General features: G+C 41.0%; 1 protein-coding gene across 2 annotated transcripts in view; it reads right to left on the reverse strand.

The window, feature by feature from the left end:
• Positions 1 to 2,560: 2,560 nt before the first annotated feature.
• LOC115114440 (cadherin-6-like) overlaps positions 2,561 to 18,164 on the reverse strand; it is a 40,035-nt gene continuing 24,431 nt past the window's right edge. For both annotated transcript variants that reach the window (XM_029642672.2, XM_065013440.1), the window contains 8 exons: positions 16,122 to 16,295; positions 12,428 to 12,615; positions 11,955 to 12,211; positions 11,085 to 11,221; positions 10,782 to 10,903; positions 9,985 to 10,102; positions 5,603 to 5,854; positions 2,561 to 4,790 (listed from right to left, as the gene is read on the reverse strand). In XM_029642672.2, coding sequence (XP_029498532.1) covers positions 4,291 to 4,790; positions 5,603 to 5,854; positions 9,985 to 10,102; positions 10,782 to 10,903; positions 11,085 to 11,221; positions 11,955 to 12,211; positions 12,428 to 12,615; positions 16,122 to 16,295 — 1,748 coding nt within the window. In that variant the 3' untranslated portion in view covers positions 2,561 to 4,290. The remainder of the gene's footprint in view (positions 4,791 to 5,602; positions 5,855 to 9,984; positions 10,103 to 10,781; positions 10,904 to 11,084; positions 11,222 to 11,954; positions 12,212 to 12,427; positions 12,616 to 16,121; positions 16,296 to 18,164) is intronic.

Below are 18,164 nucleotides of genomic sequence, written 5' to 3' on the forward strand. Positions count from 1 at the left end.
TCAGCTTTTCCGAAAGGAGGGCGGGGTAGGGCCTTATATGCGTCGCGGAAGTTAGAATAGCAATGATCCAAGGTTTTGCCAGCCCTGGTTGCACAATCGATATGCTGATACAATTTAGGGAGTCTTGTTTTCAGATTAGCCTTGTCAAAATCCCCAGCTACAATGAATGCAGCCTCAGGATGTGTGGTTTCCAGTTTGCAAAGAGTCAAATAAAGTTTGTTCAGAGCCATCGATGTGTCTGCTTGGGGGGGAATATATACGGCTGTGATTATAATCGAAGAGAATTCCCTTGGTAGATAATGCGGTCGACATTTGATTGTGAGGAATTCTAAATCAGGTGAACAGAAGGACTTGAGTTCCTGTATATTGTTGTGGCCACACCACGTCTCGTTAGCCATAAGGCATACGCCCCCGCCCCTCTTCTTACCAGAAAGATGTTTGTTTCTGTCGGCGCGATGCGTGGAGAAACCAGCTGGCTGCACCGACTCCGATAGCGTCTCTCCAGTGAGCCATGTTTCCGTGAAGCAAAGAACGTTACAGTCTCTGATGTCCCTCTGGAATGCTACCCTTGCTCGGATTTCATCAACCTTGTTGTCAAGAGACTGAACATTGGCGAGAAGTATACTGGGGAGTGGTGCACGATGTGCCCGTCTCCGGAGTCTGACCAGAAGACCGCTTCGTTTCCCTCTTTTACAAAGTTGTTTTTTGGGGTCGCCGGCTGGGATCCATTCCGTTGTCCTGGGTGAAAGGCAGAACGCAGGATCCGCTTCGCGAAAATCACATTCTTGGTCGTACTGATGGTGAGTTGACGCTGCTCTTATATTCAGTAGTTCTTCTCGACTGTATGTAATGAAACCTAAGATGACCTGGGGTACTAATGTAAGAAATAACTTTAGTTTTTGCCTGTAAGCAGGAATCAAGAGGATAGAATTATGGTCAGATTTGCCAAATGGAGGGCGAGGGAGAGCTTTGTATGTGTCTCTGTGTGTGGAATAAAGGTGGTCTAGAGTTTTTTTCCTTTTCCTCTCTCATTTCTACCAGCATGTCACATGTGCAACATGCTGGTAGAAATGAGGTAAAACAGATTTAGGTTTGCCTGCATTTAAGTTCCCGGCCACTAGGAGAAATATTTAAAAAAAATAGATGAACACTCTCTTGGTATATAGTGTGGTCTACAGCTTGTCATGAGGTACTCTACCACAGCCGTGCAATACCTCGAGAGGTCCTTAATAATAGACATTGTGCACCAGCTATTATTGACAAATATTTTGTCCCCAAATAAGAATATGGCATTAATTGCATCTATAGATATCTAGTCGTTGAAATAAAAACAACGTAGCCAAGGTGATTCCCTCCATAAAAAAAAGAGGTATAGAGCTATAATGCCAGTAAGATTAAATGCATTCTGGTCACAAATCAGGCATGAGAGAGAGGGAGGGCTGTTCAGCCTCACATGACAGTCCCATTAAATATTAACAGAGAAGAAATGTCTAGGCCTAATGGAAGCTGGTCTAGCCTGGAGAGTTACGTCTCTTAGCACTCATGCTGCTGCTGATGGGATGTGTTGGCAAGAGTTGATGTGCTTTTGGACAGCTCATTGTGTTGCATGGTATTTAGCTGGTGGAAACTCATGTGATTCTCTCTCTCCTTTTAGTTCCTGGCAGGTGTTGCAATTGCCTGGAGCTTCTATGAACTTGTAGGGAACGGGCTTTAAAACATGTCCATTAAAGCATCACACAACATGTATGATGACAATGGTTGGCTTCTTTGTAGAATTGCTGATGCCATCTCCAACTGTTCTGTCATTTTTGTGAAAAACCAAATGAATGACCACAAACAACAATGATTAAAACATGAGCAGCTAGGCTACATGTTAATATAAGGTTCTAGGTTGAATACAAGTATCCTTTAATCCCTTGGGATGTTTTCAACAATGAAACTAGGTGGCTAACTTCCACAGGTACCATTTTCAGCATTGGCTGCTCATCTACGATTGTATGAGGCAAACTTAGCCACCACCATCAGATGAGATGCTAGCACACATGCTTACAGATGGGGAGAGAGGCCTGGTACGAGTCAATTAGCAAAGGCATTGTCTTAAATGTCACCATCTGCCTAACATCTGATCTGCTAAACCAATATCAACTTAGAAATGAATACCCTCTCTCTTAATCAGGTTTCCAGTCCTGAGAGATCTCCAGATCTCAATCACAGATTGTACTAATTAGGTAATGCTGGGGGAGAACCAGAGTGAGTCATGTGACATGCGCACAGTAAAGTAGGCTATTGATACTGAAATGTAGCCAGTCTGAGAAAGATGTCAGTGACCAGTTTGTGTGATGGTACAGTAGTATTGTAGCTGAGTTGATTAAATTAGATGCAATGGGAAAGGAACACTGCGACTACCTCGCTCTCCAACCAAGTTGCATGAGTTGAGGAGCAAACTACATTGAAGAAATTCAGCAGGTCTTGGAGGACCAGAAGCAGTTTTTTAATGATCTTCCACTGTCCTCCAGAGTTGCTGAATTTCACTTTTAATGTAATTCGATGAGCATTTATTTTGTGGTTTACTGGAAAAGTTTATTATGGTAAAATTTGACAATTGTTAATACATCATAGTATGACATGTACTGTAGCCTGTAGTGTCCACATTTAGTTGTACAACTCCAAAAGACATCAAAAACAGCGATATTGGTTGGATGCTTGTGTTTCAACAATATTAATTCAGCATGTGTCCTATATATATTTGGTACAAAGAAAATCACAACATAAAAAGTAAATTAGTACATCATGAACATCAGCTATGCTCTCAAATCACTGCCACAAAGCACAGTTTCAACCACAGTACATACCATTATTTAGTCAAACAATTTTACAGAGAAAAGTTTGATGTCAAATCAGAATGATGTACCCAAATACCCAACACATCATTATCCACAAACACTTTCAAAGTCGAAGCGCAGATCAGTTGTAATTGATCCTTTGGATCCCGTCTCAACTTCTTTAATGATGAAGTTGTTTTGGAGTGATTGCTTATGTTCGCTTAGCTACTAAGTATGATATGAGTTCAGAGAGTGAAAAGCATTATCATCCAATGTTGTCAGAGAGAGAACAGAACAATTAGCAAACACATGGCTGAATGAAATATTTACTTCAGATGCTTTCTATAGTTTTGGTTCTTTTCAAGGATGTTAGGTAATTCTTCATGTAAATGCTTTCTCTCTGTAAAGTATAAGCTGTTAAAATGTCTGTTTTTCTCAGCCAATCTCCTTCTCTGGTGGTATGCTCATTCACCTTGTAGGCTTTTTGTGCAGAATTTATGTAAGTAAGACATACAGTATGTGTATATATCGCTGCGCCCATAAACATGTCTAATATGACCATTATTGATTTGTGATGGATTATGTCGATGTTGTCAGATGTTGCTGAAATTCGCTGTAAATCTTAGAGCATCAAACCTCATCTCCATCCATTTCTTCATTCATCATCATGTGCAGAGATACACACATACAGTCCTTGTATCAAAGCATGTCTTCAGAGAGTTACTCTTGGATACAGTTCCAAAAAATGGAACATTTAAACAACGTCTAATTGGAATAGTGAACTTTCTGTGCATCAGAAGGCTTGATAGGGGAATGGAGTAAGTACAGAGTGGCTGCCCAAGTTCCATAAACTTTCATGAAGAAATGTTTTATTTTGGTCCTGGGCTTTCCTGCCATTTAAAGTATTTGGCCATTTTAAAATATAGGTACGAAGAATTACCTAAAGAGATGTTCAATTCCAGTTCCTTGTTCCTGGAAAAGCAAAGTTCAAATTCACTAAAACACTCAAATATACAAAGTACAACATACTGCACTTCAGTAACAGTACAGAGAAACTATATGAGATATCTCTCAAGAATACACAGAATTATTCAGAGAAATATGTAATCCCTTCCAATGCAGCATATAGATACAGATGTAACCAGAAAATAAAAATAAATGTATATATTTATAGTTTATTTTGACATTGAACTCAGGATCATTAACTGAAGTTCACCTTCTCTGGAAAAGTTGGCCTTGCACTAAAATAGTAAAAAAAAAAGATTCCACACAGCTGCACAGTCTCTATCTGGTCTGGCCATCAGAAAGAGCTATGGCCTATAGTTGCGTTGGAAGAAATAAAAGGGCACTTTGTAAAAAACTCGGGCTGCAACATTTGTCCTCATTTTTTGAGAAGAGAGATTACAGTCAGTTATAGTTCATAGTTCATCCTCCTAGCTCCGGCCCCAGAAACAGGTCAGGTAGTGTGTTAGGAGTCACAGTCGCTGTCCTCAGCCCCGTACATGTCAGCCAGTTTCCTGAAGCGGGGCCCCCAGTCACTGAGGTAGTTGTAGTCCTGGTCCCCTTCAGAGGAAGCTGACCCCAGGGAGCTGAGAGACTCAGCCACTGAACCGGTTCCCTCATAGGCATATGTGGCCAGAGAGTCATAAGGGGGGGCGGTGGGGTTATTGTCGTTATCCTGCACCCTTTGGTTTATGAAGTCCCGGACATCGGCGTTGTCCCGCGATGGAATGACTGTCTGTCTGAGAGGGGGGTACAGCGTGTCCGAGGGGATGATGTCCCGCCTCTGCTTGCTCTCCTCGATGGCTTCGGGGTTACGCAGAGCCCCTATGTCGAAGGCTTGGGTGTCCTCCTCTCCGCCCCCCTCGTCGTTGTAGCTGACGACGTTGTCTCGCACGTCCTCTTTAGAGATGATTAGAGGCTCCTTTTTCTTCTGCTTCTTCAGTGCCGCAAACAGAACTATGATCACTGAGAAACAGAGAGGGAGAGAGCGACAGAGACAGACACAGAGAGATGGAGAGAGAGAGCGAGGCAGCGTTAGCAAGAGGTTTGCTGTTCAGGGCTGGTTGATTTCATCTTATCTCGCTGCTCATGCTGCAGTGAACACTGCATTAGAACACGGGCTGCTTCCTGCAGCCCAGTACAACAGTGCAGTAACAATTTAGAAACAACTGCAGTTGAGATGCTGAAACATTTTTGAATTTTAACATCCCAATGAGATTGCAACTAGAAACGTATAGATAACCAGGAAATGGTGCCACGTTTAATAAATACCTTTCCATTATATGTAGTTAATGGTGCTGAAGTAATATATTGGGGTAATCGCATAATATTATTTTTCATTAAAGTAACTCCTGGTGTATCAGGGGTTATTTTTACTGCCTGTCTACTATCCTATCTACAATCTGAATCCCATTGGACTTGTTGTGATCCTCCATAAATAACACGTTTGCCGTACACAGCCAAGAGTGAAATAGACGGGAATTTAGGGCATTCTTAGAGGTGCCTGTGTGTGTGTGCGTACTCGTATGTGTACACATTCAGGTGATATACAGGAGGGTCAAATTGAACATCTAAAATATAGCAACTACACTAGAACCTATGGAATTTCTTATTAAAGAGAGATATTTTACATACTGTACATTCATGTGAATGACTAAACTGGAGATGGAGATGGTCAGAGCCAGACAGACAAACAGACAGATATAGTCAATGAGGACTCAATCAATATACTGTACTCACACAGCCAGCCAGATAGACAAACAGACAGCTATACTCACTGAGGAGGATAATAACACAAAGCAGGATAGCCACCAGGGCCCCGGTGCTGAGTCCAGCTGAGCTGGTCTGGGCCTCGGCGTTGCACAGCTCCATGTTGCCCTCGCGGTCGCAGGTGCACACGCGCACCGTCAGCGTCCCCGTGCTGCTCTGCATGGGGAAGTCCCCGTCTGTGATCACCACAGGAACCAGGTAGACGCTCTTGTGCAGTCGGCTGTAGCTGGAGCGCCGGGTTAGGACGCCAGCTGTGTTATCTAGAGGGAAACAACATACATTTAACACACATGTTAAGACTGATGTAACAGCCACATTATAGTGTGTTATATGGCTATGAAGGGTGACTGATTGCACATAGACTGCAGAATTGCCTTCCAGCCTGGATCATTGGATTCATTGGAATAACCATAAGGTGCCATAATCATGTATGCAATTAGGCATTATAACATATTTACTATAATGTCAAATCAAATTGTATTTGTCACATGCTTCGTATGACCACAGGTGTAGACTAACAGTGAAATGCTTACTTACAGGTCCATTTCCAACAATGCGGAGTGAAAGATAAGATAAAACATTTAATAGAAAATATAAATAGTATAAAAAATATAAATAATCAGGTGTTGACTGTGTAGGATAGACACCCAAACATAATATCAGGTGTTGACTGTGTATGATAGACACCCAAACATAATATCAGGTGTTGACTGTGTAGGATAGACACCCAAACATAATATCAGGTGTTGACTGTGTATGATAGAGACCCAAACATAATATCAGGTGTTGACTGTGTATGATAGACACCCAAACATAATATCAGGTGTTGACTGTGTATGATAGACACCCAAACATAATATCAGGTGTTGACTGTGTAGGATAGACACCCAAACATAATATCAGGTGTTGACTGTGTATGATAGAGACCCAAACATAATATCAGGTGTTGACTGTGTATGATAGACACCCAAACATAATATCAGGTGTTGACTGTGTATGATAGACACCCAAACATAATATCAGGTGCTGACTGTATAGGATAGACACCCAAACATAATACCAGGTGTTGACTGTGTATGATAGACACCCAAACATAATATCAGGTGTTGACCGTGTATGATAGACACCCAAACATAATACCAGGTGTTGACTGTGTATGATAGACACCCAAACATAATATCAGGTGTTGGCTGTGTATGATAGACACCCAAACATAATATCAGGTGTTGACCGTGTATGATAGAGACCCAAACATAATAGCAGGTGTTGACTGTGTATGATAGACACCCAAACATAATATCAGGTGTTGACCGTGTATCATAGACACCCAAACATAATATCAGGTGTTGACTGTGTATGATAGACACCCAAACATAATATCAGGTGTTGACTGTGTATGATAGACACCCAAACATAATATCAGGTGTTGACTGTGTATGATAGACACCCAAACATAATATCAGGTGTTGACTGTGTAGGATAGACACCCAAACATAATATCAGGTGTTGACCGTGTATGATAGAGACCCAAACATAATATCAGGTGTTGACTGTGTATGATAGACACCCAAACATAATATCAGGTGTTGACCGTGTATCATAGACACCCAAACATAATACCAGGTGTTGACTGTCTATGATAGACACCCAAACATAATATCAGGTGTTGACTGTGTATGATAGACACCCAAACATAATATCAGGTGTTGACCGTGTATGATAGACACCCAAACATAATACCAGGTGTTGACTGTCTATGATAGACACCCAAACATAATATCAGGTGTTGACTGTGTAGGATAGACACCCAAACATAATATCAGGTGCTGACTGTATAGGATAGACACCCAAACATAATACCAGGTGTTGACTGTCTATGATAGACACCCAAACATAATATCAGGTGTTGACTGTGTATGATAGACACCCAAACATAATATCAGGTGCTGACTGTGTAAGATAGACACCCAAACATAATATCAGGTGTTGACTGTCTATGATAGACACCCAAAAATAATATCAGGTGTTGACTGTGTATGATAGACACCAAACATAATATCAGGTGTTGACTGTAAATGATAGTCACCCAAACATAATATCAGGTGCTGACTGTGTAGGATAGACACCCAAACATAATATCAGGTGTTGACTGTGTATGATAGACACCCAAAAATAATATCAGGTGTTGACTGTGTATGATAGACACCCAAACATAATATCAGGTGTTGACTGTGTATGATAGACACCCAAACATAATATCAGGTGTTGACTGTGTATGATAGACACTCAAACATAATATCAGGTGTTGACCGTGTATGATAGACACCCAAACATAATACCAGGTGTTGACTGTGTATGATAGAGACCCAAACATAATATCAGGTGTTGACTGTTGTTGATAGAGACCCAAACATAATATAATGTGTTGGCCGTGTATGATAGACACCCAAACATAATATCAGGTGTTGACTGTGTATGATAGACACCCAAACATAATATCAGGTGTTGACTGTGTATGATAGAGACCCAAACATAATATCAGGTGTTGACTCTGTATGATAGAGACCCAAACATAATATAATGTGTTGGCCGTGTATGATAGAGACCCAAACATAATATCATGTGTTGACTGTGTATGATAGAGACCCAAACATAATATCAGGTGTTGACTGTGTATGATAGACACCCAAACATAATATCAGGTGTTGACTGTGTAGGATAGACACCCAAACATAATATCAGGTGTTGACTGTGTATGATAGAGACCCAAACATAATATCAGGTGTTGACTGTGTATGATAGAGACCCAAACATAATATAATGTGTTGGCCGTGTATGATAGAGACCCAAACATAATATCAGGTGTTGACTGTGTATGATAGACACCCAAACATAATATCAGGTGTTGACTGTGTATGATAGAGACCCAAACATAATATCAGGTGTTGACTGTGTATGATAGACACCCAAACATAATATCAGGTGTTGACTGTGTAGGATAGACACCCAAACATAATATCAGGTGTTGACTGTGTATGATAGAGACCCAAACATAATATCAGGTGTTGACTGTGTATGATAGAGACCCAAACATAATATAATGTGTTGACTGTGTATGATAGAGACATTTACATTTACATTTAAGTCATTTAGCAGACGCTCTTATCCAGAGCGACTTACAAATTGGTGCGTTCACCTTATCCAAACATAATATCAGGTGTTGACTGTGTATGATAGAGACCCAAACATAATATAATGTGTTGACTGTGTATGATAGACAACCAAACATAATATCAGGTGTTGACTGTGTAAGATAGACACCCAAACATAATATCAGGTTTTGACTGTGTAAGATAAACACCCAAACATAATATCAGGTGTTGACTGTGTAAGATAGACACCCAAACATAATATCAGGTGTTGACTGTGTAAGAAAGACACCCAAACATAATATAATGTGTTGGCCGTGTATGATAGAGACCCAAACATAATATCAGGTGTTGACTGTGTATGATAGAGACCCAAACATAATATAATGTGTTGGCCGTGTATGATAGACACCCAAACATAATATCAGGTGTTGACTGTGTATGATAGAGACCCAAACATAATATCAGGTGTTGACTGTGTATGATAGAGACCCAAACATAATATCAGGTGTTGACTGTGTATGATAGAGGCCCAAACATAATATAATGTGTTGGCCGTGTATGATAGACACCCAAACATAATATCAGGTGTTGACTGTGTATGATAGAGACCCAAACATAATATCAGGTGTTGACTGTGTATGATAGAGACCCAAACATAATATCAGGTGTTGACTGTGTATGATAGAGACCCAAACATAATATAATGTGTTGGCCGTGTATGATAGACACACAAACATAATATCAGGTGTTGACTGTGTAGGATAGACACCCAAACATAATATCAGGTGTTGACTGTGTAGGATAGACACCCAAACATAATATCAGGTGTTGACTGTGTATGATAGACACCCAAACATAATATCAGGTGTTGACTGTGTAGGATAGACACCCAAACATAATATCAGGTGTTGACTGTGTATGATAGAGACCCAAACATAATATCAGGTGTTGACTGTGTATGATAGACACCCAAACATAATATAATGTGTTGGCCGTGTATGATAGAGACCCAAACATAATATCAGGTGTTGACTGTGTATGATAGACACCCAAACATAATATCAGGTGTTGACTGTGTATGATAGACACCCAAACATAATATCAGGTGTTGACTGTGTAAGATAGACACCCAAACATAATATCAGGTGTTGACTGTGTAAGAAAGACACCCAAACATAATATCAGGTGTTGACTGTGTATGATAGAGACCCAAAGAGATCCTACAGTACAGTACTCACCTCCATTGTCTCTGACTGTGAAGTTGCCTCTGTAAGCTCCCTCCGTAGCCAGACTGAAGAAGAACTTGTGTCCACCTGCAGGGTCATCTGCATCCACCGCACTCACCGTCTGGATCTTCTGTTTACAGGATAAACAAAAACGGATTCATATTTTTAAAATAATATGTGTGCTGTCAGATAGCAATTCATATAGTAAGGTATTCTTTGGTTTTCCAGGCTGGCGATATTGACGAAAATTGGAGGCTAAAATTGTAGGCTAGAGACCATGCATATAGACATAACAGATTGGTATGTTTATTTAATTAATGACAAAAATAAATAACCATTTTGGAAGATCCATTGTAGATGATTGTATTGACTTCTCTCATGGGACATTGCATGGTAAACAGGAGGGCAGCAAACACAAACACAGAAGAACCAAGGATGGGCCTCTGAATTAATCATGAATAATGACAGAGGGATGAAGGAGGGATAAAAGGAGAAGGAGTAGAGGAATAGGCATGTGGTGGGCACCTATTGAAACATGTCCTTGATGTGTGACAGCTACTGTCACCTGCCATGACAGATCATCTCATCAGCTGCCACAGAAAGTAGACCCTGGAGACCAATCACTTCCCCAGAGGAATGCAGCACTCATCACAATGCTTTATCGTCATTTGTGGTATTCTTGGGCATATAGCCTATTGTAGAACCTCTAGATGTCACAATGATATAGAGTAATTATAGCAATGAGAATAATTAATTCATGTCAAACACTATCTATCATGGGACCTAAGTGGAGGATCTGCGTTCCGTACCTGTCCAGCCTTGGTCTTTTCACAAACAAACGTCTCGTAGAAAGAGGCAAATGTTGGTGCGTTGTCGTTGACATCTAGAAGACGGATATAAACAGGCCCCCGACTGGTCTGCAGAGGTTTGTCTGTAAAGCAAACATACACATAAAAAGCTATTATGAATAATAACTGTAATAAATAATTATATGATATTTGTTTTTTTAATGTTTCAAAACAGGGCAGAATATAATAATTGAACTCCATAGCCTTTTTAGAATAGTTTTGTATTGTGAATTCATGTGCCTGATAAAGCTGTGAAAGACTTACTGAACTCTGTTGCGATAACAGAAATGTTGTGCCAGGCAGCTTCTTCTCGGTCGAGAGGTCTTGTGATGAATACGGACCCATTCCCAGAATGCACGTTAAAAAGCCGGTCCAGATCTGTGCGACGATCGATGGAGTACCTATACGATAGATACACAAAATGTAAGACAATGATTGAAAGCAGGGAGGTTTGTGAAACATTTCAGAGGGTTTACTACAGGCTTTTAAAACAATACACTTCTATGTTCTACCACTCACCAACATCTCCTACTGTATTTGACACCCCCTTTTCACTCAATAAGTTGAAAACTTTTTCAGTCCACTCATTCTCTGCCCTCTCTGTATGATAACAGCAGTTGATTCTGAATACTGCGCGCCCGGAGGATCTGCCCTAGTCAGACAGTGGGACTTATATCACTCTATTTTAATACCTGTACTGGAGAGGGAACAGCTCTGAACAGTGGCACCGACCAGACCAGCCCTAACAGTTTCATCATCCAGCAGATTATGCAATGATCCTGTTATTTGTTCATACTAGATGCCCTTTCAGTGTATTTCCATGAGGAGTGGTAATTAAGGGACTTTGGACATTGAGAAGAACTCACTAAAAAAGGTATGTGTGGAGATGGTGCAGAATACACACCTTGTGCTTTGCTTAATATGAACACGACTTCTTCTAGACTCCCAAATTAATGAGATGACCTATCCAACTCTAATCATTCTACAGTTTCAAAACTACTGTAACATAACCTTTAACATCCATCAAATTACCCATGATACAAATGACTATAACCAATCTCTCCATTACCTGTGGGTGGTAGGTAGAAATGAGTGGGCGGGCTAGAGGGAAAGCAAAGCAGTGCTCTAACTAACCTGACTGGGCTGTTGTATCCATCCGGGTCCATGGCCCTGACAGACCCTACTGCAGTACCCACGGCTGCATCCTCCTTCACCTCCATCACGTAGCTGGCTCTCTCAAACAGAGGAGGCTCATCCACATCCTCTATACCAATCCTGACTGTTGCCATGTCCTTGGTGGGTAGGTACCCTAGGAAACGAGTGTCCAAGGTCTGAGTGTTCTGTACCTGGATCTCCAGTGTGTAGGATCGGGTCTTTTCATAGTCCAACGGCTGCAAGGACAGGGATACAGTGACAATAGAACATGGTAGGGGAGTCATATTCTGCACTGATGCAGTACGGTTACGTTTTGAAGTATGTACTTATCATACAATAAGAGATACAGTAATAGAGTTTCTGATGGTCTGATGACCTCAGGTCTAACAAAGCATGCACTAGTTATGGGTGACTATACAGTAGATGTAATTTACAGGAGTAATGGCTGTTACCTTTCCAACAGTAATGATGCCTTCCTGTGAGTCTTTGTCTGTGCTGACATCGAACATGTCCAAGCCGTCCCCGCCGACAACGTTGTAGAACATCTCTGCATTCTTCCCAAGGTCTTTATCCACTGCTTGGATTCTGCCAACAGGAGTTCCAGCTTTCATGGATTCTGCAACGCTGAACTGATATATGCCTGGAACATGAACATAAACAGACACACATGGAAATCAAGAATGTTCTGTATGAACCTGAGATCTACAGAACTTCATATTGGAATATCGGCAACATTCACCGCGATTTCACACCACTCAAAACCAATTGCCTCTGTAATTATGTTGGCGAGAAGAAGAAAAGTGTGTTAACGAAACAGAACCAGAATGGCCTAGAACCATGAGACAGAATTGCATAAGCTTGTCAGAAACAGAAGAAATTGTTGGTCTTCCTCTGGCAAAGGCATCCTCATCCACACATCTATGTTTCTGACACGAACACATTTGCCTTAAGAAACTATTCACACCCCTTGATTTTTTCCCACATTTTGATGAGTTACAAAGTGGGATTGAAATTGATTTAATTGTAATTTGTTTGTCAACGATCTACACAAAATACTCTGTAAAATCAAAGTAAAAAATGATTGGAAGTCAAATATTAATGGAAAATATTTTTAAAAATTGATTAGAAATGTATTTAACCCACTGGGACGATACATGTTAGAATCACCTTTGGCAGCGTTTACAATTGGGTATTTTTCTGGGTAAGTCTCTAAGAGCGTTGCAAACATGGATTGTATAATATTTGCCCATTATTCTTTTTTAAATTCTTCAAGCTCTGTCAAGTTGGTTGTTGATTATTGCTATACAGCCATTTTCAAGTCTTGCCATATAGTGCATTCGGAAAATATTCAGAATTCTTGACTTTTTCCCACATTTTGTTGCGTTACAGCCTTATTCTAAATTTGATTTTAAAAGAATTCCCCTCATCAATCTACACACAATACCACATAACGACAAAGCAGGTTTTTACATTTTTTTGCAAAATGATTAACATTTAGAAACAGAAATACCTTATTTACATAAGTATTCAGACCCTTTGCCATGAGACTCAAAATTGAGCTCAGGTGCATCCTGTTTCCATTGATCATCCTTGAGATGTTTCTACAACTTGATTGGAGTCCACCTCCGGTAATTTCAATTGATTGGACATTATTTGAAAAGGCACACACCTGTCTTCTTAGAGTTTGCTGTCCAGCCAAACTGAGCAATCGGGGGAGAAGGGCCATGGTCAGGGAAGTGACCAAGAACCCAATGGTCACTCTGACAGAGCACTAGAGTTCCTCTGTAGAGATGGGAGAATCTTCCAGAAGGGCAACCATCTCTGCAGCACTCCACCAATCAGGCTTTTATGTTAGAGTGGCCAGAAGGAAGCCACTCCTCAGTAAAAGGCACATGACAGCCCGCTTGGAGTTTTCCAAAATAGGTCCTAAAGGACTCTGACCAGGAGAAACAAGATTTTCTGGTCTGATGAAACCAAGATTGAACTCTTTGGCCTGAATGCCAAGCGTCATACCTGGAGGAAACCTGGCACCATCCCTACGGTGAAGCATGGTGGTGGCAGAAACATGCTGCGGGGATGTTTTTCAGCTGCAGTGACTGGGAGTCTAATCAGGATTGAGAGAAAGGTGAAAGGAGAAGAGTACACAAAGATCCTTGATGAGATGCCTGCTCCAGAGCACTCAGGACCTCAGACTGGGGTGAAGGTTCCCCTTCCAACAGGACAACAACCCTAAGCACACAGCCAAGTTGTTGAATGTCCTTAAGTGGATCAGCCAGAGCCCGGACTTTAACTTGATCGAACATCTCTGGAGAGACCTGAAAATAGCTGTGCTGGGACACTCACCATCGAACCAGACAGAGCCCGAGAAGATCTGCAGAGAAGAATGGGAGAAACTCCCCAATTACAGGTGTGCCAAGCTTGTAGTGTTATACCCAAGAGGACTCAAGGCTGTAATCGCTACCAAAGGGGCTTCAACAAAGTACTGAGTAAAGGGTTCGAATACTTATACCAATGTGATATTTCAGTTTTATTTGTAATACATTTGAAAACATTTTGAAAAACCTGTTTTTGCTTTGTCATTATGGGGTATTGTGTGTAGATTGACGAGGGAAAAAAATAAATAATCAAATGTAGAATAAGGCTGTAAGGTAACTAAATGTGACAAAAGTCAAGGAGTCTGAATACTTTCAGAATGCACTGTAGATTTTCAATCCGATTTAAGTCAAAACTGTAACTACGCCACTCAAGAACATTCAACGTCGTCTTGGTAAGTAACTCCAGTGTATATTTTGCCTTGCACATTAGGTTATTGTCCTGCTGAAAGGTGACTTTGGGTTAGTCTTGTGAAGTAACTAGAATGTTGTTGATCCATCCTCAATCTTCTCTTATCACAGCTATTAAACTCTGTAACTGTTATAAAGTCACCATTGGCCTCATGGTGAAATCCCTGAGCATTTTCGTTCCTCTCCTTCAACTGAGTTAGGAAGGACGCCTGTATCTTTGTAGTGACTGGGTGTATTGATACACCATCCAAAGTGTAATTAAGAACTTCATCAAGCTCAAAGGGATATTCAATGCCTGCTTTTTTTGTTACCAACAGCTGCCCTTCTTTGTGAGGCACTGGAAAACCTCCCTGGTCTTTGTGGTTGACTCTGTGCTTGAAATGTACCATCTACCAATAGGAGCCCTTCTTTGTGAGGCACTGGAAAACCTCCCTGGTCTTTGTGGTTGACTCTGTGCTTGAAATGTACCATCTACCAATAGGAGCCCTTCTTTGTGAGGCACTGGAAAACCTCCCTGGTCTTTGTGGTTGACTCTGTGCTTGAAATGTACCATCTACCAATAGGAGCCCTTCTTTGTGAGGCACTGGAAAACCTCCTGGTCTTTGTGGTTGACTCTGTGCTTGAAATGTACCATCTACCAATAGGAGCCCTTCTTTGTGAGGCACTGGAAAACCTCCCTGGTCTTTGTGGTTGACTCTGTGCTTGAAATGTACCATCTACCAATAGGAGCCCTTCTTTGTGAGGCACTGGAAAACCTCCCTGGTCTTTGTGGTTGACTCTGTGCTTGAAATTCACTGCTTGACTGAGGGACCTTACAGATAATTGAATGTGCGGGTTACAGAGTTTTGGTAGTCATTCCAAAAACATGTTAAACACCATTATTGCACATAGAATGAGTCCATGCAATTATTATGTGACTTGTTAAGCGCATTTTTACTCCAGAACTTAATTGAGCAACTAAGATCTACTTTTCAAAAGTGTCAAAATGAATGCTAGATTCCTTGAGTTATCTTAGATTAATTCCTTCTATTTTGAGGAAGCGTATACTGGCTACGGCATCTCAAAATGGACAAACAGTACTATTGACACTTTTTTCTCGTTTTTCAAGCAAACGTCTTTTAAGTGAGTATGCGAGCACACTGGTTTGGTTCGGCTAGCCGAGTTCAGCAAGGCACCAGCCGAACTGTATGAGTGTATGAGTGCTGACGCCACTCATACACACAGCACAATGACACGGTTAAAAAACGTGTTACCAACATGTCACTCATTGACACTACCACTAATACTAGGACTACTATGAACGCCATTACGAATTTCTACTTCAAGCACCAGTATAATACCAGTCACTGTACTCAGTACTCACTCTGGGAGAAGCGCGGGGGGTTGTCGTTGACGTCTGTCAGGGTGATATTGACCGCGGTGGTCCCGGTTAAGCCGCCCCTCTGGCCCGCCATGTCCTTGGCCTCAATCACTACCTGGTAGTGTTCCCGCTTCTCCCGGTCCATCTCTCCAGGCCCCAGGGCTGTCCGGATTATGCCTGAGGATAAACCAGAGGAACACAATATTAATGTGTCATATAATATAATGAGATGTATTGTTAATTAGCTAGCTAAGCATGTTTCTCCTTCTCTGGTCCTGTAGGGCTGTAGGGATCGCTCATGGAGCCACCATGTCAAACAGATTTAAATTATATGGTATAGTTTGAGAATGACCTAATATATGTAGGTGTCCTTGATTTAACTAATGTATCAGCAAATATTATAGTTATAATTACCAATGGGAGTAACGTAACTAATGTTTATGACTGGTATAAGAGAGATGCACCTTCTGCAAAGAAATGGTCACCACATCAGAATATAAAAACAGTTTCACATTGCTAAGACCTCATGGTAGGATTTAACAAGAAACATTTACTACTGTATTTACAGTTGAAGTTGGAAGTTTACATACACCTTAGCCAAATTTAAACTCAGTTAAACTCAGATTTTCACAATTCCTGACATTTAATCTGAGTAAAAATACTCTGTCTTAGGTCAGATAAGGTTCACCACTTTATTATAAGAAAGTGAAATGTCAGAATAATAGTGGAGAGAATGATTTATTTCAGTTTTCATTTATTTCATCACATTCCCAGTGGGTCAGAAGTTTACATACACTCAATTCGTATTTGGTAGCACTGCCTTTAAATTGTTTAACTTGGGTCAAACGTTTCAGGTAGCCTTCCACAAGCTTCCCACAATAAGTTGGGTGAATTTTGGCCCATTCCTCCTGGTGTAACTGAATCAGGTTTGTAGGCCTCCTTGCTCGTACACACTTTTTCAGTTGTGCCCATTCATTTTCTATGGGACTGAGGTCAGGGCATTGTGATGGCCACTCGAATACCTTGACTTTGTTGTACTTAAGCCATTTTGCCACAACTTTGGAAGTATGCTTGGGGTCATTTAACTTCCTGACTGATGTCTTGAGATGTTGCTTCAATATATCCACATAATTTTCCTACCTCATGATGCCATCTATTTTGTGAAGTGCACCAGTCCCTCCTGCAGCAAAGCACCCCCACAACATGATGCTGCCACCCCCGTGCTTCACGGTTGGGATCTTCGGTTTGCAAGCCTCCCCATTTTTCCTCCAAACATAACGATGGTCATTATGGCCAAACAGTTCCATTTTTGTTTCATCAAACCAGAGGACATTTCTCCAAAAAGTACAATCTTTGTCCCCATGTGCAGTTGCAAACAGTAGTCTGACTTTTTTATGGCGGTTTTGGAGCAGTGTCTTCTTCCTTGCAGGTTATGTCGATAAAGGACACGTTTTACTGTGGATTTGGATACTTTGTATGTGTTTCCTCCAGCATCTGCACAAGGTCCTTTGCTGTTGTTCTGGGATTGATTTGCACTTTTCACACCAAACTAATTTCATCTCTAGGAGACAGAACGCGTCTCCTTCCTGAGCGATATGACGGCTGCGTGGTCCCATGGTGTTTATACTTGCATACTGTTGTTTGTACAGATGAACGTGGTACCTTCAGGCATTTGGAAATTGCTCCCAAGGATGAACCAGACTTGTGGAGGTCTACAATTCTTTTTCTGAGGTCTTGGCTGATTTCTTTTGATTTTCCCATGATGTCAAGGAAAGAGGCACTGCGTTTGAAGGTAGGCATTTAAATACATCCACAGGTACACCTCCAATTGACTCAAAGTACGTCAATTAGCCATAATTAGCCAAAAAGCCACATGACATAATTTTCTGGACATTTCAAAGCTGTTTAAGGCACAGTCAACTTAGTGTATGTAATCTTCTCACCCACTGGAATTGTGATACAGTGAATTATACGTGAAATAATCTGTCTGTAAACAATTGTTGGAAAATGTACTTGTGTCATGCACAAAGTAGATGTCCTAATTGA

This window comes from Oncorhynchus nerka, linkage group LG9b (assembly GCF_034236695.1).
Source record: "Oncorhynchus nerka isolate Pitt River linkage group LG9b, Oner_Uvic_2.0, whole genome shotgun sequence".
Taxonomy (NCBI): Eukaryota; Metazoa; Chordata; class Actinopteri; order Salmoniformes; family Salmonidae; genus Oncorhynchus; species Oncorhynchus nerka.